The 24,265-nt window shown below is 39.4% G+C and overlaps 6 protein-coding genes across 7 annotated transcripts; 3 read left to right on the top strand and 3 right to left on the bottom strand.

Annotated features, from left to right (window-relative positions):
• Nucleotides 1–1,075: 1,075 nt before the first annotated feature.
• On the bottom strand, nt 1,076–5,649 carry LOC136697626 (phospholipase A2 inhibitor gamma subunit B-like). Its single transcript, XM_066672839.1, has 5 exons — nt 5,448–5,649; nt 4,722–4,832; nt 4,227–4,370; nt 3,993–4,103; nt 1,076–1,459 (listed from the first exon to the last, which is right to left on the bottom strand). Exons 1-5 carry the CDS (start codon nt 5,494–5,496, stop codon nt 1,257–1,259), a joined length of 618 nt encoding a protein of 205 aa, XP_066528936.1. The 5' UTR covers nt 5,497–5,649; the 3' UTR covers nt 1,076–1,256.
• Nucleotides 5,650–11,083: 5,434 nt separating this feature from the next.
• Nucleotides 11,084–11,517, top strand: LOC136697646 (histone H2A-like). Its single transcript, XM_066672858.1, has one exon. The coding sequence runs from the start codon at nt 11,102–11,104 to the stop codon at nt 11,486–11,488; it is 387 nt and encodes a 128-aa protein (XP_066528955.1). The 5' UTR covers nt 11,084–11,101; the 3' UTR covers nt 11,489–11,517.
• A 612-nt stretch (nt 11,518–12,129) lies between these two features.
• LOC136697637 (histone H3) lies at nt 12,130–12,744 on the top strand. The gene has a single exon (XM_066672849.1). The coding sequence runs from the start codon at nt 12,259–12,261 to the stop codon at nt 12,667–12,669; it is 411 nt and encodes a 136-aa protein (XP_066528946.1). The 5' UTR covers nt 12,130–12,258; the 3' UTR covers nt 12,670–12,744.
• Nucleotides 12,745–13,173: 429 nt separating this feature from the next.
• Nucleotides 13,174–13,594, bottom strand: LOC136697652 (histone H2B 1/2). The gene has a single exon (XM_066672865.1). The coding sequence runs from the start codon at nt 13,592–13,594 to the stop codon at nt 13,220–13,222; it is 375 nt and encodes a 124-aa protein (XP_066528962.1). The 3' UTR covers nt 13,174–13,219.
• Nucleotides 13,595–14,212: 618 nt separating this feature from the next.
• Nucleotides 14,213–14,802, bottom strand: LOC136697664 (histone H4). Its single transcript, XM_066672875.1, has one exon. It carries the CDS (start codon nt 14,786–14,788, stop codon nt 14,477–14,479), a length of 312 nt encoding a protein of 103 aa, XP_066528972.1. The 5' UTR covers nt 14,789–14,802; the 3' UTR covers nt 14,213–14,476.
• A 3,513-nt stretch (nt 14,803–18,315) lies between these two features.
• Nucleotides 18,316–22,951, top strand: LOC136697662 (uncharacterized protein C14orf93-like). 2 transcript variants are annotated; one of them, XR_010802731.1, is made up of 6 exons: nt 18,316–18,641; nt 18,998–19,070; nt 21,091–21,149; nt 21,258–21,351; nt 21,456–21,560; nt 21,938–22,951. XR_010802731.1 is itself a non-coding variant. In XM_066672873.1 (6 exons), exons 5-6 carry the CDS (start codon nt 21,536–21,538, stop codon nt 22,256–22,258), a joined length of 342 nt encoding a protein of 113 aa, XP_066528970.1. In that variant the 5' UTR covers nt 18,316–18,641; nt 18,998–19,070; nt 21,091–21,149; nt 21,258–21,351; nt 21,456–21,535; the 3' UTR covers nt 22,259–22,951. The 2 variants fall into 2 exon arrangements, 1 of the variants encoding a protein (XP_066528970.1); XM_066672873.1 differs by having other exon boundaries at nt 21,456–21,556.
• The last annotated feature ends 1,314 nt before the right edge of the window (nt 22,952–24,265 follow it).

The following is a 24,265-nucleotide window of genomic DNA, read 5'->3' as shown; positions in this document are numbered from 1 at the left end:
TATTATTATTATTATTATTATTTCCGTGGACTGTGTGTAGTAGCCACCATATTAGGTGATTAATAATTAATAATAAACTCACAACTCAATGTTTAAATGATTTTATTGCTTTTTTACACTTTCAGCCCTCAGTGAGATGTTCAAATGAAGGGAAAATAAGCACAGATCCCTGACCCATTTATCTGTGTCACATTTGTAAACAGAGCTCTGTTCGTCTGTGTCAGTCAGTAGAGAAGTTTGGGCTGTGTAGCAAGTAACACCATACTCCCTACATAGTGCACATCACAGGTCATAAAACTAAAATACTGCTCCCAGACAGTAATTTCACATTAATTTGACAGGGCACTGTGAAAGTTACAGCTGTCTCAATATTATTTTCTACACCCAATTCACTCCGTGAGTGCAGAAGCTATTAGTTTATGACCGACTGTGCCCTATAGAAAGTGTAGAGAGACACTCACCTATCACTCACATTTACAGACAAAGAGAACTCCTTTATTAAAATAAACCAAACCAGAGGAATAATTTAGGCAGAGATTCAGAGGAAATATTATCCTCCAATAATCTGTTAAGTGTGTTATTAGATTATGTACTAGGACAAAACAAATGAGACAAAAGTAATACATGGCGGGACAAAACACAAGAGAAACGATTATTGAAGCTTGTATATGATCTATGTGTGAATAACTCTCTCAGATTCAGTCAAAAGAGCAGTGAAATGCATTGGACTCTACTGTGCTAACAGTTTTCCATTAGATGATGTTTCCCTCTTTCCCATCTGTTTACATTAGTGCTGCACACTGAAACCAGACAAAACCTGAAAACGCCCAACACAGAACCCACTCCGAAAATATCCCATAACTTCAAACCCATGGAATACATAAATTGCACCATTTTCTGAGAGGGTTAAAAGCTCAGAGATAGCAGCATGAAATTAAATAAGAATTAATGTAAAAACAGATGAAATTATTCTTCTTATTATTTAATTTATTTATTAATTAATGTATTTATTTATTTATTGAATATTATAACAGGCAACAAAATGGGGTCACCATGTAGATTTGTCTTGACTCTCGTGGTCACTGCATAAAAGAAATTAAAACGCACTGCAGCCCTCAGTCTCAACACTGTTTATTAAAAAGTAATACATTCATACGTTCAAACTGAGTCACTGGGACACCTTTAATTACATGAGTCTGTGGCTCTGGAAATGTAGAACACAGAAATGTGAGATAATATCCTCTTCAGCAGAGATTTCAGAGGAAGAGGAAGGAGGAGAGCAGAGGGACCAGGACGAACAGGAGACTGATCTTAACCCCTTCAGCGCCATTACACAGATTCCCAGAACAACAGCTCACATCTCCACTGATTCCAGCTGTCTGCATACTCCCTGTAGGGGCATTACAGATACTTCTGGTCGCACAGCCTTTCATACCCATCTGAACACCATCAGCACTCACTGTGAGAGAGAAAGCAAGGACATTTTCAATTAATGATTTATGATGTCACAAAAACAGAATATTCCCAGGTGTTTGCCTCAGTAGATTGCTACAAAACCTATAGAGTATGAGCCTGTTAGCCTTTATCATTAATTAGATAAGCAGTTACAGACGAATGAATGAATGAACGAATGAGTGATAGAGATACAGTGGTATGAAAAAGTTTGGACACCCTTGATAATTTTCAGGATTTGTCTTTATAAATCATTGGTTGTTCGGATCAGCAATTTCAGTTAAATATATCATATAACAGACAAACACAGTGATATTTAATTCATTCATTCATTATCTGTAACCCTTATCCAGTTCAGGGCGGCAGTTGGTCCAGAGCCTACCTGGAATCATTGGGTGCAAGGCGGGAACACACCCTGGAGGGGGCTCCAGTCCTTCCCAGGACAACACGCACTCACACACTCACACCTATGGACACTTTTGAGTCGCCAGTCCACCTACCAACGTGCATTTTTGGACTGTGGGAGGAAACCGGAGCACCCTAAGGAAACCCACGCAGACACAGGGAGAACACACCACACTCCTCACAGACAGTCATCTGGAGGAAACCCACACAGACACAGGGAGAACACACCACACTCCTCACAGACAGTCATCTGGAGGAAACCCACGCAGACACAGGGAGAACACACCACACTCCTCACAGACAGTCACTCGGAGGAAACCCACGCAGACACAGAGAGAACACACCACACTCCTCACAGACAGTCACCCAGAGTGGGACTGTTCCCTGGAGCTGTGTGACTGCGACACCTACCTGCTGCGCCACCGTGCCACCCTACAGTGATATTTGAGAAGTGAAATGAAATTTATAGGATTTACAGAAAATGTGCAATAATTATTTAAATTAAATTAGGCAGGGGCATAAATTTGGGCACCCCAACAGAAAAATTACATCAATATTTAGTAGATCCTCCTTTCACAGAAATAACAGCCTCTAAACGCTTCCCATAGTTTCTAATGAGTCTGGATGTTGGCTGAATTTATTTTGGACCATTCTTCTTTACAAAACATCTCCAGTTCAGTCAGGTTTGATGGTTTCCGAGCATGGACAGACCGCTTTAAATCACACCACAGATTTTCAATAATATTCAGGTCTGGGGACTGAGATGGCCATTCCAGAACGTTGTACTCGTTCCTCTGCATGAATACCTTAGTCGATTTTGAGCAGTGTTTAGAGTCATTGTCTTGTTGAAGTATCCAGCCCCGGTGCAACTGATTCTTGAAAATATTTTCTGAAGAATCTGCTGCTATTGACCATGTGACCCTCAACTTTAACAAGATTCCCAGTACCTCCTCTGGTTGTGGGTAGCAAGTGTTTGTCTTGGAATGCTATGCTCTCTTTACAACATGCATACCACCCCTTGTTATGTCCAAATAACAAATAATAGTTTTAGTTTCATCAGTCCACAGCTCCTTATTCCAAAATGTAGCTGGCTTGTCCAAATGTGATTTAGCACTCCTCAAAAGACTCTGTTTGTGGTGTGTGCACAGACTTCTTTTGCATTACGCTCCCATACAGCCTCTCATGCAGTGACACCATCTGCAGCAGCAAGATGTTTTAAATCTTTGAAGTTGGCCTTAACTAGAACTTTGGGTCTTAAGTAGAACTGTGCCTGTGGTCTTCCATTTTCTCACTATGTTCCTCACAGTGGAAACTGACAGCTGAAATCTCTGAGATAGCTTTTTGTGTCCTTCCACTAAACCATGATGTTGAACAATCTTTTTTTTCAGGTCATTTGAGAGTTGTTTTGAGGCTGCCATGTTGCCAGAAGATGCAAAGAGGAGAAAAACCTGCAATTGTCCCCTTAACCCTTTCCCATAATTGGATTCACCTGTGTATGTAGGTCAAGGGTCAATGAGCTTACAAAAAAATTAAAACAAATTTTGTGTTCCAATAATTAGTGATACCGCGACCCTGAATTGGATAAGCGGTTACAGATAATGAATGAATGAATGAATTAATAATTAGTGATAAACCTATTCAAATCAATAAAACAACAAGGGTGCCCAAATTTATACACCTGCTTAATTTTGTTTAAATAATTATTGCACACTTTCTGTAAATCCTATAAACTTCATTTCACTTCTCAAATATCACTGTGTTCGTCTGTTAAATGATATATTTAACTGAAATTGCTGAACAACTGATGATTTATAATACAATCATGATAATTATCAGAGTTGCCCAAACTTTTTCATACCATGGTAAGTCTTTATGGAGCAAACCACAACATTTTAAAATAAGTATATACAAAATATTAATGTTTTGTCAGCTCTCCTTACCATAAGAGCACTTGGTACTATAGTACATATGTTGCACTGTGTACTTTGCTAATCCCTTTTTGTCCTGTTCTTCAAAATGATTAGGACCTCTACAAGCTCACCATATAGAAGATTATCTTTAAAAAAAAAGGTGCTAGGGTCCTTTGAGCGATGCCATAGAACGTGTGTGTGTGTGTGTGTGTGTGGACACTCTACCTGTGGCACTGATGCACTGATCCTCATCTCCCAGACAGTCTACGATCTCTGAGCAGTTTTTATCAGTGCAGTAATAACACTGTTTACCATTGGGTGACTTAGTGGGCAAAGCTTCAGTAAACAAACAAAAAGCAGAGATTTAGCAGGAATTATTTGCCGTTGTAGATGACAATTAAAAAAGGTCATTAAAACTCACTTAGATTGGAAGGACTGTGTCTCCCTCAAGCTCTTTACCTGGAGGATTTTGACTGTTGCAGAGGTCTGTGCTGCAGCACTGGGTGTTGATCGTTGTTTTCATAATTCCCAGGTTTAGGCTCCCGCTGACACACTCAGCTGCTGAGGCACAGTCTTTAGTACTGATCTCCTTTTTTTGACCAGCTACAGAAAACAGACCATTAGTTATTGGGGAAACTTCCCAACACAGATAACATACAGAACATGTACAGCCTAGAAATACACTACATCTGCAAAAGTTTGTAGACCCCCTTTAAAATGAAAATGCACCCATTACAGACACAGATGATAAATAATGCACACAGATCGATAATATGTTATTCTTCTCTAAATGACAACCATTGTTAAAAACAGCAGGGAGAATATGTTTATGACCAAATTTTTATTGCATTACTGACCATATGCTTAAGATTCAGCTGCTTAAAGACAAAAAGGGATTGGTGAAATTGATAAAAAAAAGACACTGACATTGGTTTGTACTGAGCTGTTACTCACTAGCATTGACAATGACGGTTGCACTGACACACTGACTTGGACAAACTGTCTGCGTGGTTGTGCATGTCCCAGAAGGGCCAGGTATGTACTGATAACAATTCAGTGACAGAGCTAGAAGAAAAGAAAAACTTTATGTGAATTAAACAAAATGATCATTGGAAAGTCAAACAAGCAACACTGCGTAATCTTCAAATATATATATAATATAGATATATTTATACACAGAATAAAGATTGACATTCCACGTGTGTGGGGAGTGAATCAAATCTGTTCTCAGGTAAAAAACAATTATTTGGATAAAGTTTTGATGTAATAGCAGTTAAAATAAAGTTGACTAGAACAAAATTTGTGCATTTCCTTTATTTACACATGCACTTTACTAACTGTGTGTAAATGCTGACGCACTCTTTCAATTTGCAAACTGCAAGCTGCAGAATAAAAAAACTATTTATGAATTTGCAAAAATGTTACTGAATATTATAATTTGAACACAATCAGAAAAGCACAAATAATTATTGGTTTGTTGAAAAATACACTGTAAAATCCCAACAATGATTTTATAAAAGTGTGTTAGTTTGCATTAGGGATTTGATTTTAATCAATGTTTATATTAATAGTTCACTTTAATATTAATAACATTTTAATAATACATTTCCAAAGTGAGAGACATTGTTTGATAAAGTTAATATTCATTAAAAAAAACGAGCACTCTGTACAATTCCCTACCTGATGGATAAAGCCCACAGACGAGCAGCAGTGTGATTTGGAGCTTCATTGTTGCAGGATCAGAGAGGGTTCAGAATGAGATACAAACAGAACTGGCTTCAGTAGAAATCTGATCTACAAAGGGTGTGGTTTCTTGGAGAATTTTCACGCTTTGCAAGTGCTTCTTACACCCAAATAGGAGACAATCCGACGCGCACCCCTCCACCCCATTTAAAAATAAATACAAACTTTAACAACATCCTTGGTGGGTGGAGCCAAATACAGTTACTTTCATTTCTTCTCATATAGGAAGTTTGATGTGAAACAAAACTAACTGTTCTGATTTGGAATCATTCATCTTTTTAAACAATGGACAGCTTTCCTAAGTCCTGTAGGTCCACCTTGAGTTTTGGGCTTTCAGTTCATTCATTCATTGTCTGTAACCTCTATCCAATTCAGGGTCACAGTGCATTCAAACCAAATTCACTTTATTTATCCCAGAGGGGCTATTCATATTGGGCACACAGACATAACATGAGGGAGACAACAGATAAAGACAGAACATTTAAGCACCTGTGATCACCAGAAATAATCCTAATATCTAAGTAATTAGTGCTCATTCAATAGTCTAATGGCTCCTGGCACAAAGGTAACTCTCTGTTGAACAGTCCAACACCTCGGTGTACAGTATCAACAGTTCCAAACAAAATGAAGAGCATGAGACGCTTGTTCAAAGTATTGCACATTTAATTTAGTTTTGATAGTTCAGAAACACATTTTATAAACTGGTGTGTGTTTTATAAAACACTGTGCTCGTTTTTTTTCTTCACCCAAATCCCATGCCATGAGCAGGGGCATTGCCTGGGATTTTGGGACTTGTGAAAAAACAGCACCTTAGGCCCCAGCATCGACTGTTCTGATATATTTATAGGGCACCAAAAAAAATCATGTGCCAGTAGAAAAGATGGGGGTCTAGCTGCTCTGTTCCATGGTTCTTTTCAGTGCAAGCAGTTATCATTTGGTGACTTCACAACATTCGAGTACCTCTGTGTAGTTCTGAAAGGGACACCACAGATATAACTAGTAACTATCTACAGGCCTCTGAAGTACAGTGTTAATTTTATTGATGAATTTACAGAGCTGCTGTCTTTTATTTGTACTGACTTTGACCATTTTGTTATTGCTGGTGACTTTAACATACATGCTCGCCATATTGGATTCTTTTGGCCTTTCACAGCATGTTACAGCGAGTACACATTGTCATGGTCACACACTGGATAATGTTATAGAATAGAATAGCTTTTATTGTCACTAAGAAAACAATGTTCAGAACAGTATTAAAACAGTGAAATGCAGTTTTAGCGTCCTCTCTCAGGCAGCAGTTAAAAGATAAAATCTATACATGTGCAAAACAACACAAAGATTATTCAGAGGTATTAGAACAGAAGATATATACAGGCTTTATTTAAAAGTGTCATGTGCAATTGCTTGTCCGTTAGAATGGGTGGTTGTCCGTTGATTCTATTGATTATCAATCAAGATGGATTGGTTAAAGTAGTTGGTGGGGGGGGGGTGTAGGGGGGTCAATGGCTGATGGCCTATGATTTTTTTCACCCCTCTCACCACTCGCTGTAGGTCTCTCCTGTCCTGTGCTGTGCAGCTGGTGAACCAGACTGCAGCAGTATGTCAGGATACTCTCGATGGTGGCTCTGTAAAAGTTCACCAACAAGTGTTGAGGGATGTGAGAGTGCTTCAGCTTCCTGAGGAAGTAGAGTCTCTGTTGTTCCTTCCGCACTTGGTATCGGGTGTTTAAGGCCCATGTGAGGTCAGCAGAGATGTGTACTTGAAGTGCTCCACTCTCTCAACCTCCACTCCATTGATGAGGAGGGCCGTGGTCTCGGTGCGAGTGGATCTTCTGAAATCCACGACCATCTCCTTGGTTTTATTTGGGTTCAGTCTCAAATCTCTTTATTTGGGTTATCTCAAAGAGTCTCAACATATCAGTGACTGTGAAGGATGTCGCGTTGTCAGATCACTACTGTGTGTTCTTTGATATTTGGGCCTCACCAGTCATCACGGACAGAAGAGTTTGTGTCAAGAAAAGAATTATAAAGGACTGCACAGCTACACTTTACATGAGTAAAATGTGCACTACACCATGTGAACGATCCAATTCTGTTGATGATCTGCTGAATAGTTTTAATTAAAACATTGTCAGTGTTATGGATGAGATTGCACCAGTTAAAGTGAAGGCTTTGTCTTGCAAACAGAAAGCACCATGGAGAAATGCTTCTGTTGTTCAAATCCAAAAGAGGGAGTGTCACAAGGCAGAACGAAGATGGTGTCAAACAAGTCTTCATATTCACAAAGAAATCTACAAAGAAACGTTCAAATATACGATAATATGCAAAACACGACAATCCTATTTCTCTAGCATCATCAACAATAAAACTAACAACAGCAAAATCCTCTTCACCGTGGTCGACAGACTCACTAACTCACCCACACCAATGTCACCTGAATTAGTATCAACTGAGAGATGTAATGAGTTTGCATTCTTTTTTAACACTAAAATCCAGAATATCAGACGAGTGATTAGTACATCTATATCCAACAATGAGTCTGTACCCTCTCCATCACCTCATAAAGACTCTTTAGTTAAAATGTCAGAGTTCAGTACTGTTGATAATAAAATTTTAATTGTCACAGTTAATCATCTCAAATCATCTACTTGAAGTCTTGACACACTACCAACCAAATTTTTAAAGCGTGTGTTTCACACTATAGCACCAGACATACTCCACATTGTAAACACCTCACTCATGACGGGGGTTTTTAAGAGCTCACTAAAAACTCCAGTTGTAAAGCTTCTTCTAAAAAAGAAACATTTAGAATCATCTCAGATAAGTAACTACAGGCCAATTTCTAATTTACCGTTCATTGGCAAAATCATTGAGAAAATAGTGTTCAGGCAAATCACTAGTTTCTTGCCCATTAACAGTAGCCTAGACAAATTTCAGTCCGGGTTCCGGTCTAATCACAGCACTGAGACTGCTCTAATCAAGGTAATTAATGACATCCGCTTAAATACAGAGGCTGGAAAGGTACCTCTTTTATTACTTCTTGACCTTAGTGCTGCCTTTTGATACCATTGATCATAAGATTCTTAAAGACAGACTCGCAAACTGGGTTGGACTCTCAGGAACAGTCCTGAAGTGGTTGGTTTCTTACCTGGAAGGCAGGAACTACTTTGTAGAAATAGAAAATAATATTTCAGAGAACATGCCAGTAACCTGTGGTGTCCCCCAGGGCTCTATTCTTGGTCCACTTTTATTTAATTTATATATGCTTCCTCTTGGCCAGATCCTACAGGACTATGGGCTGTTCCTGTCACAGCTATGCAGATGATACTCAGATTTACATGGCCCTGTCCCCAAACGACTCTGGCCCAGTTGACTCATTAAGCAAGTGCCTTGAACACATCACAAACTGGATGGGACACAACTTTCTCCAGCTGAATAAAGATAAAACTGAGATTATACTATTTGGGAATAGCAATGAGAGACAAAGATTAGCTGCGTATCTGGACTCGAGAGCCCTCAAACCTAAAGAACTGGCTCGCAACCTTGGTGTATTAATGGACTCAGATCTCAGTTTTAGTCTCATATTAAAGCAGTTACTAGATAAGCATTTTACCATCTTAAGAACATCAGTAAGATTAGAGATTTTCTGACTAAACCAGAGCTGGAGAAACTGATCCATGCCTTTATTTCTAGCATTGATTACTGTAATGGTCTCTCAGCTGGACTTCCAAAAAAGACCATTAAACAGCTTCAGCTGATTCAAAATGCAGCTGCCAGAGTTCTCACTCGGAGCAAAAGAAGAGATCACACCACCCCCCCATCCTCAAATCCTTACACTGGATACCAGTCTGTTACAGAATAGACTTTAAGGTGTTATTACTGGTTTATAAATGTCTAAATGGGGTAGGAGCAGTGTATTTATCAGATCTGCTGCAGAGATATGAGCCGAGCAGAGCTCTCAGATCTTTAGGAACTAGAGTTAGTCCTGCCTCAGGTCAAAACTAAACATGAAGAGGCAGCGTTTAGCTCCGGCGCCGCTCTTAAATGGAACCAGCCGACTGAGAATATTAGAAGAGCCCCAACTTTAGACACTTTTAAATCAAGACTTAAAACACTCCTGTTTGAGCAGCTACAGCTCAGTTTAAAACACTCTGCACTTTTCTGTAACGGCATTTATTTCTTTTCTCTTATTGTATCTTTTTAAATTGTTTTAATCATTTAATCATTTTACTCTTTTTATGTAATTGTTTTATTTGGCTTTTATGGTTTTATTCTGGCTTTTAAACTGTTTCTTTCTACTGTAAAGCACTTTGAATTGCTTCTGTATGAAAGGTGCTCTATAAATTAAAATGCACGTATATTTAAGTTAGTTTTTTTTTGTCATATCACAGATGAAAAAGAAAGGAGAGGGAGAGTAAAGAAAAATGTATCTAAGGATGATTTAGGGCCTCACGATACTGGTCTAAATTAGGCCCTAAATTCTCCATTTTAAATTGGAAAAAGGCCACTAAAATACAAGGAGACATAACTGAACCACTGTAAACTGCCAGTGTAGATGAGAGTACACAAGGGCATGGATACCTCAAGGCATTGAATTTCCTGAGCAAAAAGAACAGAAGTCAGACCTAAATCAGGGAAAGTTTACAGAATGTATGACGCTCCTTAAACAATTTAATCACATTCACCTCAAACTGAAGTAATTACATACATTTCACAATTATATTTATACAGGTTACACTGAATATAATTAAAGAAATGAAGCCAGGAACTTGCAGATCTCCACAGAGGCTCTGGAAACTGAAAGCAGTAATAAAGAGGGACAGCTGGTAAAATCTGGTATAATCTTCTGATTCATATGGATATAGTTCACAGCAGGACTGTTTATATATGAAAGCCTCTGTATATCTATGAGCTGGTGGGGGTGGGGTGAGGTGTGTAAGTGTGGGTTTGGGGAGAGGAGGGAGGGTCAAATACCACATCAGTTTCCAGTGGTCGTTTTCTGTACTGAATACAAACTTCTGTGACCTGTTCCACTCCCAGAAAAATGTACCACGCTGATTATTCGTGTGAATTCCACATTTAATGCAGAGATCCTTATGTTTAACACTGGGGAATTTTTGAGTGTTAAAAAAAATCAAATGCCGTTTACAGAAATATTTCCAATGTTTATCAGTGTTGTGCTGACCACAGTGATGGAGAGAACTGGAGGGAGAAGAAGTGCCACAGGAAGACAAAGGCAGTCTAGCCCTAAACACACGAGCACAGAAAACATGAAAAAAAAAACATCTTCACCTTAAAACACAATGATTTTGTGACGGGAATTGTTTTTATTTCGTTTTTATTTTGTCCACACACGAACAAATCTTCTCAGAAATGAGATGAATATCTAGAACACAGACAGCAGCGGAACAAATCCTGGCGGTTGGGGGGTGGGTGCTTGGAAATGAACGCTGGGTGAACCGTAGTCTGATTGGTTGTTGAGGAGCAGTAGCCTGTAGCCAATAGGAGCGCAGTCGGTTTCTCTATATTAAGAGTCCTCGGAGGCTAAGTATTTTATTTCAACTTTGTCGTCAACTGAAAAGCAACATAAAAATGAGCGGAAGAGGCAAGACTGGCGGAAAAGCTAGAGCTAAGGCTAAGAGCCGCTCATCTCGGGCTGGGTTGCAGTTCCCCGTTGGCCGTGTGCACAGACTTCTACGTAAAGGAAACTACGCTCAGCGTGTTGGTGCCGGAGCACCTGTTTATCTGGCGGCTGTGCTTGAGTATCTGACCGCTGAGATTCTGGAGTTGGCTGGAAATGCTGCCCGCGACAACAAAAAGACCAGAATCATCCCCCGTCATCTGCAGCTGGCCGTTCGTAACGACGAAGAGCTCAACAAACTGCTCGGAGGAGTGACTATCGCTCAAGGCGGAGTACTGCCCAACATCCAGGCTGTGCTTTTGCCCAAAAAAACCGAGAAGGCAGCCAAGACCAAGTAAACTATCCTTTTCCACGTGTAAATAAATACTCAAAGGCTCTTTTAAGAGCCACCTACACTTACAAGAAAAGTGCACTTTTTGCTTAGAATTTACCCGGACTTCATAACATGTTTCATATGAACTGTTTCACAAGTGTTTACGCCATAAATCAGAAAAACAAGCTCATGTAACAAACTATAATACACTACTCACTCCGAATGGCCGTTACTAAATGAAACCGTTTAAAAGCACTAAAATAGTTTTAGGGGAGATTGGGGAAAATACCAAACACAGTTTTCGTATTATTTTGGGCTGTAATATTTATTCGTCTTTATCCCAAACGTCATTAGCACTTCACCGTTTCTTCGACTTTATATGACGGTGTTTATTCATATATTTTCTCTGTAAACATCACAAAACGGTTTATATATTTCTCTGGGATTTGATTCCCAGTTTCTAATGAAGGAACTATAGTTATATGTACAAAGCTTTAAAATATGAAAGAATCTTAACTTCCCCTTTGTATCCCTCCAAATTAGGATTAAAATGACTACATCACACAGGAGCCCGCCACTGTGTAAAAAACGAGGGAAGAGACATGTATTTGAAAAGTGGGCGGGACCAAAACAGCCCAATAGCGTTGAGGCGGCGAGTGGATGGCCGTCCAATAGAAATCGGGAACATTACAGACGCCCAATGAACGACGAGCTGCTCCAAAGTTTAAGAAGGACCACGAGCTGCACGAACACTCATTCCCTTTGCTTTTCAGAAGAGGAGCAGAACTCGACGCGATGGCGAGAACTAAGCAGACCGCTCGTAAATCCACTGGTGGCAAAGCCCCGAGGAAGCAGCTGGCCACAAAGGCTGCTCGTAAGAGCGCCCCAGCCACCGGCGGCGTGAAGAAACCTCACCGTTACAGGCCCGGCACCGTGGCTCTCAGGGAGATCCGCCGCTACCAGAAGTCAACGGAGCTGCTCATCCGCAAGCTGCCCTTCCAGCGTCTGGTGCGTGAGATTGCTCAGGACTTCAAAACCGACCTCCGTTTCCAGAGCTCCGCCGTCATGGCTCTCCAGGAGGCCAGCGAGGCTTACTTGGTTGGTCTGTTCGAGGACACTAACCTGTGCGCCATCCACGCCAAGAGAGTCACCATCATGCCCAAAGACATCCAACTGGCCCGCCGTATCCGCGGAGAGCGCGCATAAATCACCTTCTAAAGTTCAACACCCAAAGGCTCTTTTAAGAGCCACCGACTTGTTTCGGTTAAAACGAGTAAAAATGTACTTTCTACTACACGCTTCTTCTACATTATACTGTATATAATCCACACTAACTGCAGAGAGAAAATACATTTAACATTAAGAGGTCACAAACGACTCATCTCTTACAAGAAAGACCAGCATAGCAATAATTAAATGTGCTGATTTGGATAGTGTTGCTCTTTAGAATCCACAAAGAGTGTTCGTTAATCTCTGAATAGGTTCCAGCTCTATACAAGCAGCTATATTTATATTAAATTAAATACCAGATTTTTTTTTACACTTGAGAAAAAATGTCCCGGTGTCTCATGCTTCAATTCGTACGTAAATAGTTTGCATCTCCGCAAAAACGTGGTGGCTCTTCAATCAAATCCGGTATTTATACGTCCTTCATAGAAGTAGTTTTACGTTATTTACGGAAAAGCATTGATCTCTTAAATGAAACTGTGGGTGGCTCTTAAAAGAGCCGTTGGGTTCAGATGGGTCTATTCATTGTTTACTTGGAGCTGGTGTACTTGGTGACGGCCTTGGTGCCCTCAGACACGGCGTGCTTGGCCAGCTCTCCGGGAAGAAGCAGGCGCACGGCGGTCTGGATCTCCCTGGAGGTGATGGTGGAGCGCTTGTTGTAATGAGCCAAACGGGAAGCCTCACCAGCGATGCGCTCGAAGATGTCGTTGACGAAAGAGTTCATGATCCCCATGGCCTTGGAGGAGATTCCGGTGTCGGGGTGAACCTGCTTCAGCACCTTGTACACGTAGATAGCATAGCTCTCCTTCCTGGTGCGCTTACGCTTCTTTCCTCCCTTTCCGGCCGTCTTGGTCACGGCTTTCTTGGAGCCCTTCTTCGGGGCGGACTTGGCTGGCTCAGGCATTTCAAAACTTTTGAAAATCTACCCAAGAATGAAGTAGGGCGGTGCTCAGACAAGGCTTATGTAGACTCAGATATGCTAATATAGTTAGGCTCCGCCTACTAAAATGCTGTCGAAAGCCCATTGCTCAGCGTTCGGAGGCCTGTATTCCTCCCCCCAGCTCCTCTTTTTCTTTGTTAAGCTCCGCCCGCGACCTGATCTCTTTGTTCTTCCTCCCGCGCATTTCTGACCTAAAAGATCGTGTAAATGGAACATTTATATTGTAATGTATCCTGTAATTAATATGTATTATTTTTACAGATTAATATATTTCTGAATATGAATTCTACACGCATAATTCGGGAACTCTTAAATCATGTAGAATTTGCTTGGCTTGCTATCGAACACCCATTGCTCAGTGAGTTTGGTCTGTTAACCTTCCCGCGCATTTCTGACTTGTAATAAATTAAAATATCAGACGTAATACTTCAATACACTTTCAGTGGGTTTAGTATTAACTTAATGACAAATTTACATTGTAAGTACGTTTATTTTCTCTCGTTTGGCCACATGAAGTCCCCCATACAAGCCCCTTGTCCCTGCATGTTTTAGATAGAGAACATGATCAGTACATACCTCCATATCTTGGGATAATACGTAAGTTACAAAAAAGTTTGCATGTATACATGTAAGTGAGTGAGGCGTTAGATGCACGCTTACATACTCATTACCACACAAAGGACTTTCAAAGCAAGGAGCATCTTTATCACTCTTGAGATGTATATTTAGTAAAATACAGAACCATGGTCACCACAATAAAGAAAAGAAAATCGGAAGTGCCACTTTATAGAACATGTGGGTGGCTCTTAAAAGAGCCGTTGGGTAGAAGCTTTGAGAGTTAAACGCTTAACCTCCGAATCCGTACAGAGTGCGTCCCTGGCGTTTCAGAGCGTACACCACATCCATAGCGGTAACGGTCTTTCTCTTGGCGTGCTCAGTGTAAGTGACGGCATCCCTGATCACGTTCTCCAGAAAAACCTTCAGCACACCACGAGTCTCTTCGTAGATCAGACCAGAAATACGCTTGACACCACCACGGCGAGCCAAACGACGAATAGCAGGCTTGGTAATGCCCTGGATGTTATCGCGAAGAACCTTTCGGTGACGCTTAGCGCCTCCTTTTCCGAGTCCTTTGCCGCCTTTTCCTCTTCCAGACATTTTTTTTCTACTCTTCAGCCACCGAAAAGAGAACGAATGAAGAAGTAGCCGGAGAGACGCTTATTTATACTCCTCTACAGGACCTGGTTGAAAACAATCGTCAGAAAGGCGGAGCTTAATACAATAGACACTGGAGACACCACACACAACACACCACTCAGTATCTATTTACTCCTCTCTGCTTGTTACAGTCAAAGTTTGCTTTTTTTTTTTTTTTTAATCAATGCTGCAACATGTACAGGATTACAGAGGGTTGAAATTGTGTTACTTTCAAACATATGATGCAGCAGTAAACATTAAATGAACACAAATACACACCTATTGTATAACAATAAAATGATATGGACACCTAACATATTAAAGTCTGGGTGTTGCTAGTGTGATTATAAAGGAGGAGGCAGAGCAGGTAGAAAATTAAGCATCCTGACAGCTTAGTGGATGGAGCTGCCTGTCAGTCTGCTTGTTCTAGCCCAAACTCTGCAGTCTTCTCCCTGATGGCAGCAGGCCGAAGAAGCTGTGTATTGGGTGGGTAGGACTTCCTGCCATGCAGAGGGCTTTTCAAATTCAATTCAATAAATATAAAGTAAAATACAGAGCAGTGTTTGTTGGTGCATTGTCAGTTTTGAAGGTTTCAAGCAGCAACAGTCTCAGTGAGAAAACAAAGTTAACCTGTTTGACCTCATGTTGTCTCACATTTCCATGCTGTTCTTCACTATAAATGATTGTCGAGGACAAGCAAACACAATCTAACATTCACCAACAAACTTAATCACTTAGACACCGCACTGATACAGACCAAGAAAGAAAGATCCTCCTGTACAATGACTCTGGTGATCATGTGTTGCTTCTGTTGTTAGATCTCACTGCAGCATTTGACACAATGGATCACATCATTTTAATTTCCAGATTGCAACATTTAGTGGGCATTTGCGGGGGGGCTTTGGAATGGTTTAAGTCATATTTGACAGACAGAACCCTGTGTGAGAAACTTGCGAATTCAAAATCCTCTGCTCCTCTGCCATATGGGGTTCCACAGGGCTCTATCTTAGGACCTCTACTGTTCTCTCTTCCATTGTTATGCTGATTACACCCAGATTTATGTCCCGTTGAAGAAGAAAGATGCCTTTTCTATTAAACCTCTTCTCTTGTGTCTCGAGGACATTAAAGCCTGGATGTCTGTAAGCTTTTTAAATTTGACTGAAGTTAAAACAGAAGTGATGGTGTTTGGTCCCAGTGGTTTCTGTGGAGCCCACCCCCCTGTGGGCCCCCTTAAGCAGTATGAGAGGACAGTAATCTCCAACTTGGGTTTTAAAATGGACAATGATTTTAAACCGGATCGCCAGATTGGCGAAGTAGTGAGGTCCTGCTTTTATCACCTAAGGCAGGTGGCGAAGGTGAAGTCCATTTTAGCACATGAGCACGTTTGAAACAGTAATCCATGCCTTCATTACGTCTCGGCTGGATTACTGTAATGCACTTTATTTTGGAATCAGCCAGTCCTCCCTCAAACGCCTCCAGTTGGTGCAGAACGCTGCTGCCCGGCTTCTAACGGGGTCACGTAAGAGGGAGCATATAACTCCCATTCTGGCCTCCCTCCACTGGCTGCCTGTACATTTTAGAGTTCGTTTTAAGATTCTCTTATTTGTTTTTAAATCCTTAAATGGACTCGCCCCACCTTACCTCTCTGAGCTCTTCCATCTGCATGTGCCCGCACGGTGCCTCTAGTCAGCTGATCAGCTGCTCCTGGAGGTACCGAGGTCCAGGCTTAAGCTCAGAGGGGGTCGAGCCTTTCGATTGGAATGAACTGCCAGTTTTTATTAGAAAGGCCTCTTCGTTGTCCACTTTTAAAACCAGCCTCAAAACCCACTTTTCCCAGTAAACATTTAGCCGTTGATTCAACATTGAAATAACGTAATGACTGCCGTCTAATCAACGTTCTCTTAAGGTTGAAAATGAAAGTTGAAAATACGTCCAAATACAGACATTGAAAAGACGACTATTAGACGTATTTTGGACGTCCATTGACGTTATTAATTGGTCCCGAAATAAATTACTTGTAATAAAACGCGTTTTGGACGTCCACTGACGTTATCGATTGGTCACCACTTAACTAACTTATTAAGATGGATTGTGGACGTCCACTGACGTTTAAAATATGTCCTTGACGGACAGACTACTTTTAGACCTATTTTGAACGTCCAGGGACGTTCCTTGTTTACTGGGTTATTCCTTGTCTTTTAATTTAACATACATTTTATTTTTTGCATCTTATTTGTGTATGGTTTTATTTAAATTTACTTTTTACTGTTTATTGCTTATATTGTTTTATTGGTCTAATGTTCTGTGTTTTATATTTTGTTTTATACCTGCAGTGTTCAGCGCTTTGTTGCAGCCTCTGTTGTTTTTAAAGTGCTTTACAAATAAAGTTGAGTTGTGTCCAGAAGATGGCGCCCAAGCTCCACTAAAAAAAGGAACATTGCCACAGAGCTCAGTCTCCTCCAGTTTATCTGCCTCTACACCTCGCTCTGTGTCCATAGGGTCTCCCCATCTCCTCTACATTAAAGTGTAGAAAATGATATACAGGACACATCATAAACACAGAAGGATGCGGAGGTTATAACGCGTACAGAACGTTGTTAAAGAAGAGGTACAGAAGGAGTAAACACTGCCTACGTTTTTTGAAACGTGTTGCTGCTGTTCAAATATATTATTATTATTATTATTATTATTATTATTATTAAACTATTATAAAGTATCAACATTTTCATTTTGTGGCTGTATTATATTCAGTTAAATATAGGGTTTAAATAATTTGCACCTCATTTAGTTTTTTATTTATATTTTGAAAACACATCTTATTTTGGAAAAAGAGTTTGTACTTAATTCTTATTAATGAGCGCCTACTGCTTTTACGACACAGACCCACAGCAAAATTAAATCTCCACACTGTCTACTGTTAAGTGCAGTTTGAAACGTATCACATAAATTTAATGCCTTTTTGTCCCTTTTTTCTCATCTCAAAGAATTAGATTTTTTTTTTCAAATGAATATTATGTTTTTGGAAAATAATTTGAATGTTTGTTTTACTAAATGTAACACAAATGGTTTCAAATCACTTGCTTTATGTTGCTTTTGTCTTTATGCTGATTATTTCATTGATTATTTTTTAATGACATTTGTTTAATATGAATCTTCCTCTCTTCTTTGTTTTTGAGCTTCAGTAACGAATTTACTGCCCGCCACAGAAAAACAAAAAAGACAAATTAATCAAACTAATAACACAGACTGCATATTCAAACTGAAATAAGGTGTCAAGAAAAGTACCAGACGTTGTTGTAATGTATTGTTTAGGCAAAAGTTATGTTTGTTTGGTATAAAATCTAAACTGTTTTTTAACTTTTTATAAATTTAAATTATTAACGTTTAATAACGTTAAGACGTCAAACGAGGCTTTTATTTTGAAATGCCAAGTAAGTTCGCCTGTGTTGTTACCTTCACTACTTTTTCACCAACGGCGAATCCTCTAAATATGTGCTGACCGGGTTTTTTTTTTCTTTCATGGTGTCATTGTGAGAGGAGAAATATTTTTTCCGAAGTGACTCAGTGTGCTGATGTTGTCAGGTTGCAACTATTTAAAATGGAAAATAAGATATGTATATTTAATCGATACACAGACAATGAGCTAATATGTCTGGTCAGTTAACATTTAGCCATGTAAGATAGAACAGAGTGACTTATTCCCTTTATAAGAATATTACTTTTTTTTTATTTTTTATCTTTTTTATATATAAACGATTGATACACTTTACCAGCCGTGTATAATAACTAGATGCGCATTTCCTGAAAAAAAAAGGTAATTTCTAAGGTGTTGCTATGGTATCCATTGTGGTTGCTAAGTGTTGTATACACTATCTCCTGTGGTTGCTGTGACATTCAGTGTGGTTGCCAATTGGCTGAAATGCTAACATGGGTGTTTTCTTGTGGTTACTAAAGCGATGCTATGCACTTGCTAAGTTAGTAGAGGTGGTTGCTGTGGTATTCCAGTTGGTTGCTAATGTGTTAATACGTGCTTGCTAGGAAGTTGCTATGGTGTCCCATGTGTTTGCTAAATTGTTTTCATATGGTGCTTTGCATCTACTGTTGGTGTGTGGAGATGTCAAAGAGATCTTGTTCGGACAGATTAAAGAAACCAAACATTCTCTTTCTAAGGACCTGAAAATTAGTTTTGTGAAGATTGAAGAAACTGAAGAAATTCAACTGCCAGCTGATAATTCAGAAAATGGTAAGTCAGGAGATTTGACGTTTTAGTTACATATTTGTAAAATGAGAATTTTCCCTCGCAAATACTTTGTGGGCTCCATAGTACTGTGCTTACCGTTGATTATGTGCTTGCTGTGTGTCAGGTGAACTATGAAGCAGGTCATTGATTTTTACTTTGATCTTGGACTGAAATGTAAAGACATAGCATCTCTTTTGAGCAGAAAACATGGATGTGTTATTGGGGAGCGCCAACTGAAACGTTTGTTGCTGTGTTGTTAATTGCTTAGCAAAGAGGATGAGAGAATTTAAAGTGCAAGCGCATGGACAAAGGTTACGTGAACAGTACAGAGACAATGAACAGAGTTTCCAAACAGTGGGAGAGAATGGAGAGTGAACAGCTAAATAAATGTGTAGCTATTGGTAGTGTATTGGAGTAATGTGTGTAAAAGTCAGTTCTGGCAGAAAATGGTATCCTGTTTTTACTGCAGCTTTTAAAAAAAATTCCCAGATAAAATAAAATGCATGGTGTAGCGACCGGCTCTAGCTTCACAGCCGTGTCTGGAGTCAGCGAGCTGAGCCACGTCTCTGTAAAAATCAGTCCGCAGCGTGCCTTGAGATCTCTGTGTGTTGAGCCACTGCCTTACACCCTCCATCTTGTTATTGAATGACCGGATTTGTGCGAGGGACTTTGCTTGGTTAAGGTTTTTTCTTTAAGATTCTTAGCTTGACCCCTGCCCCAGTCAACGAAACTGGTACTGGCAACAAAACTGTGTTAGTAAAGATACGTAAATACATATATAATATCTGTTTCAAGTGGCTGGATTTCCCTGGAAACTGCAGTGTCCTGATGTGTTGACTGAGCCACAAAGACAGTTGTGTATCATAAAACACTTGCAAAGTAGCGCAATGTACTTGCGAGGGAACGCAAAATCAATAGTTTTTTTTTTTTTTCCTCCAGTGCCTTTAGGGGCTCCATAGTATAGAGATTTTTTGTGTGTTTTTTTTTCATTTTAAATATAATATTGTTATTTGATATATTATACCTATTATATATATATTATATCTTATATATATATTAAGCGTGTTTCACGGTGGCGCAGCAGGTAGTGTCTCTGTTACAGCTCCAGGGTCCTGGAGGTTGTGGGTTTGAGTCCCGCTCCGGGTGACTGTCTGTGAGGAGTGTGGTGTGTTCTCCCTGTGTCTGCGTGGGTTTCTTCCGGGTGACTGTCTGTGAGGAGTGTGGTGTGTTCTCCCTGTGTCTGCGTGGGTTTCCTCCGGGTGACTGTGAGGAGTGTGGTGTGTTCTCCCTGTGTCTGTGTGGGTTTCTTCCGGGTGACTATCTGTGAAGAGTGTGGTGTGTTCTCCCTGTGTCTGCATGGGTTTCTTCCGGGTGACTATCTGTGAAGAGTGTGGTGTGTTCTCCCTGTGTCCTGTGGGTTTTACTCCAGTTTCCAAAAAGGACTGGCTCCCATTCCAGGATGTGTTCCCAGTGATTCTTAGTAGGCTCTGGACCCACTGTGACCCTGAACTGGATAAGCTCTTACAGTAAACAAATATATTAAGTGATAGATTCAGTGCTTCGTTGCCAGGTCACACAGTTTAAATCTCTACCATAACATAATAATTTATGTGGTAATGTATTTGGGTGTCAAATTTCTTTACAAGATATTGGGGAGTAAAATAAGGTTTCTTGAACACAAAGTTCATGGGTTTATCTGGAGCAGATATCAGCAGATTTCTACCCATTAGGCAATAATTAATAGGATATTTACTTTCGCTCATAGAATATTCAGCTGAGTTACGCAGTTACTACTGTTGAGTTCCTTAGACTAAGCCTTTTTTAAACTGTCATGTACATTTTCTCACATATTTTACTGCTAGATAAAATGGTAGACTGTGAGGGCAAGAATACCAGGTTCATGCTGCTGGTGAAGAAGTTCCTAGACATTAGAAGCTAATACAAAGTGATTATCAGAAGTTTAGAATGTGCCTCTCTTCATAATAAAGAAATTAATTAATTCATTTATTTTATTTTAAAATAGGAAACAGTCCGGCGGCTTCACAGTAGCAAAGACAATTGCAGATGCTATGGAAAGCAAGGGTAAGACCGATTAAAATAGAGAAACACTAACGTGCACTGTGTCATAAAACAAGATAAAGGATATTTACTAAATTCACTAAATAAAGCAATTTCCCTATTGTTTAACAGACTGAGCTCACCTTACAATGAGGCAGTGACTTCTTATTTGCTGGGAGCTGTATTCGCCCGGATTTATCAGGTGCAGATAAAGACTTAATTCTACGTAAGTAACGTTTACTGAATTTACTGTTATTATGTTTATTTTTAACTTAATTACTAGTTTAAATAACTTTTACTTTATTAACTTTTTCTTCTTAATGATTCCAGCTGCCTGCAAGACGTATTATGAGACTGTGAGAAGGAATGTTATATACAGCCAACAGGCACTGGAGCCTCAAGCGGCAGCAATGAAGAGCTCGGAGGAGGAAGTGGGTAAGATTTTATTAGATTAGAATTCAGCTTATTGTTTAAATACTTTAAATATATGAATGCTACAGAGCCCAGGAAGGGCAGTGGGTAAAAATATATATTTATAACCTGAAGGAATAATTTTCAGTGAGTGCTCATTTTCTCTAATCCATGGACACGAGGAACGAAATAATTATCTTATTTTACTTTCATTAGGTGATAGCTTTCTGTAACTGATGGGTTTGATACGTTTATATCTATGTTATAAAGGAATAGAGATGCGTTTATTAGGTCTTTTGATTTAGGTATGTGTAATGAGGACACAGGAACAACCGTAGCTAATGTTATAATTTTGTCTTCAGTGAAATAGTCAGAATTTTGTGTGATCACTGTGTTTACAGCTGCTGGAAGCCAGGGCGAAAGTGCTCAGTCCAGATGAGATTGATTTGTGGAGGGGCATCACGAGCGATCTGATGTCTGATGAAGAGGAGGACACCTCTGAAGGAGTGTCTGTGCGGATTGTGCGGCCTCCGTACTTTCGTAGTCAGGAGCTCTCCGACCTGTGTGCCAAGCTTCAGGCGAGGCTCCAAGACAATCCGAAGTACATGGCGACACATCGCCGACGTCTGAGCATTGGATCATGTTCTGACAGACTCCCATCAAGTTGGTATGACCCAGAGGCAGCAAAAAGACATTTATCATATCAAACACCTCTGAACTGAGCCCCAGCAGCCTTTAATTTTTATTTTTATATTTTAATAGTGGATGTTTGTCTCTGATAAAATGAAAATTGTCATAAAACCTTCAAAAATTATGTAAAACCAACTATTTTCTAATAACAAATCTACAGCAACCCCCCTCCTCCTTGCAACACAGAGACAGTTGATCATACCATGTGTGAGGCAAGTACAGGCCTCTGCAGAACAGAGTGAGTTGGCGTATCACACTTTTTAAATGTCATTTATTGAAATTTGAAGGTTTAGTCAAATCAATGTATACATCTTTCTCTGAACTTTTCTGTCCATAGTCTTTTCAGTTCGCTAATGGTTTTGTTTTAAAACAACATCAGAGTTATTTGAGTCTGTTGAATAATCATATTTGGATATGTTTTTTCGTATTTGAAAGTTTCTAAATATCCTCAGATCTCTGGCAATAAATTAATAGGCGATCCATAGTTTCCTCTTCATCTCTTCTGAGACATGGGCATATTTTAGCTATGATTTAGCTACTCTTCTTAACCACACATCTTTGACCGACCCCTCACAGAACCACAAAAAGAACTCTTCTGGTTAATTATATTATCACTAAAAGAAAACATTGGAAAACTAGGTGTAAAATTGCAATGGGAAACTGTAATATCACTAGTGCTAGTGTTTTTAAAAAAATAATGTCTGAAATGAACAGAAGAAAAGAACATCAACAGAATTTTTTTTTTGATTTTGTAATAATTAACTTAAATGTTTGTATCATGATCTTCTTTAGTTAAGAGTGTTTACATTTGTATGTAATCTTTTTTCCTTTTGAATAATCAATTAAATATAAATAAAGATAACCACATCTTCCAGCTACACACACGGATTAGCCACAGCACATCTCTCAGATTTTCTGAAATGTCCTTAGACTGGAAATTTTTACACATAATTTACTACTTAAAGAGACCACCATAATCTTGGGCAATAATTTTCTTATATATGATTTTATTTGGCAGTTCAATCCGATCAGCATTTATCTGCACATATTTAAATATAATATCTCCATAAATCAAAGTAAATTGTGGCATATCACATATTGTCTTCCCTTTCTTTTTCCTCCAAAGTTTTGCATCAGCAGCTCAAGCTTCCGAACAAAGCAAGTGGGTGTATTTCCACTGAATGACAATTAAAATGGAACTAATATTAGATTAAGAAGCCGTCTCCCAGTGAGCGTGGAATTGAATGTTTTCTGGCGCTGAGCGTTTTGAATATGACTCTGTGGGTGTTTTCCTGCATTGGCACTGCACAGTAGACACAACTGCTCCTTAGGTTCCTTTGTTATCTTTGTTTATTTCAGGATTACTCTCCTATTGATCTGCACATGCTTTTATTGTGTGAACAGGTTAGTTTCAGCACCTTATACAGTTACTCACATAGGAAACACTATGTACATGCACACTAGGTTAGGGGCGGCTTGTATGCCACTGTTGTAATTAATATCTATCTATCACTGAGCACAAGTAATATGTGTTCCTTCCTTGCGCTCAGTGATTCCGGGTAGGCTCCGGACCCACCGCCGCCCTGAACTGGATAAGGTTACAGTCAATGAATCGATTCATTATTAAAATTTATGAATTTACATATTTGAAATGTTTTTGAAATTTTGAGAGTGACATTGTGAACATACCAAAGTAAATTTGGGCTATATTATTTCTTATTAATTTATCCCAAACTAAATTATTAGATCTTTAACATGCCTAAAAGGGTGTTTTCTGACAACTGAGCATGAGATACCCGACATTTCCAGACTATTTTCAATAACTTTTAAGTTAATTTGAGTTTAAATCCATATATTCTCTATTTATATATTAATTGTATACTTTGTTACAGCCCGTTTTATGTTTGTTTGAGTCAGTTATATTTAAGTGGGTGTCTGTGTACAAAGTCTTAAAACATAGAAATGTTGATCTTGACTTTCCCTTTGTTTCCCTCCAAATTACTGCACCCCACAGGAGCCCGCCACTTTGTAACAACAAG

Source organism: Hoplias malabaricus, chromosome 5 (assembly GCF_029633855.1).
Source record: "Hoplias malabaricus isolate fHopMal1 chromosome 5, fHopMal1.hap1, whole genome shotgun sequence".
Lineage (NCBI taxonomy): Eukaryota > Metazoa > Chordata > Actinopteri > Characiformes > Erythrinidae > Hoplias > Hoplias malabaricus.
Note: the sequence above shows the minus strand (reverse complement) of the source record. Positions and strands in the feature narration are given on the sequence as shown.

What these genes read in the sequence shown, in the direction of transcription:
- LOC136697664 (XM_066672875.1), bottom strand. Translation starts at nt 14,788, where the DNA reads ATGTCTGGAAGAGGAAAAGGCGGCAAAGGACTCGGAAAAGGAGGCGCT.
- LOC136697646 (XM_066672858.1), top strand. Translation starts at nt 11,102, where the DNA reads ATGAGCGGAAGAGGCAAGACTGGCGGAAAAGCTAGAGCTAAGGCTAAG.
- LOC136697626 (XM_066672839.1), bottom strand. Translation starts at nt 5,496, where the DNA reads ATGAAGCTCCAAATCACACTGCTGCTCGTCTGTGGGCTTTATCCATCA. An exon ending in CTGTGGGCTTTATCCATCAG is followed by an intron (nt 4,833 to 5,447) that starts GTAGGGAATTGT and finishes CTTTTCTTCTAG; the next exon opens with CTCTGTCACTGAATTGTTAT. An exon ending in CAACAGTCAAAATCCTCCAG is followed by an intron (nt 4,104 to 4,226) that starts GTAAAGAGCTTG and finishes TGTTTACTGAAG; the next exon opens with CTTTGCCCACTAAGTCACCC.
- LOC136697652 (XM_066672865.1), bottom strand. Translation starts at nt 13,594, where the DNA reads ATGCCTGAGCCAGCCAAGTCCGCCCCGAAGAAGGGCTCCAAGAAAGCC.
- LOC136697637 (XM_066672849.1), top strand. Translation starts at nt 12,259, where the DNA reads ATGGCGAGAACTAAGCAGACCGCTCGTAAATCCACTGGTGGCAAAGCC.
- LOC136697662 (XM_066672873.1), top strand. Translation starts at nt 21,536, where the DNA reads ATGAAGAGCTCGGAGGAGGAA. An exon ending in TGAAGAGCTCGGAGGAGGAA is followed by an intron (nt 21,557 to 21,937) that starts GTGGGTAAGATT and finishes CTGTGTTTACAG; the next exon opens with CTGCTGGAAGCCAGGGCGAA.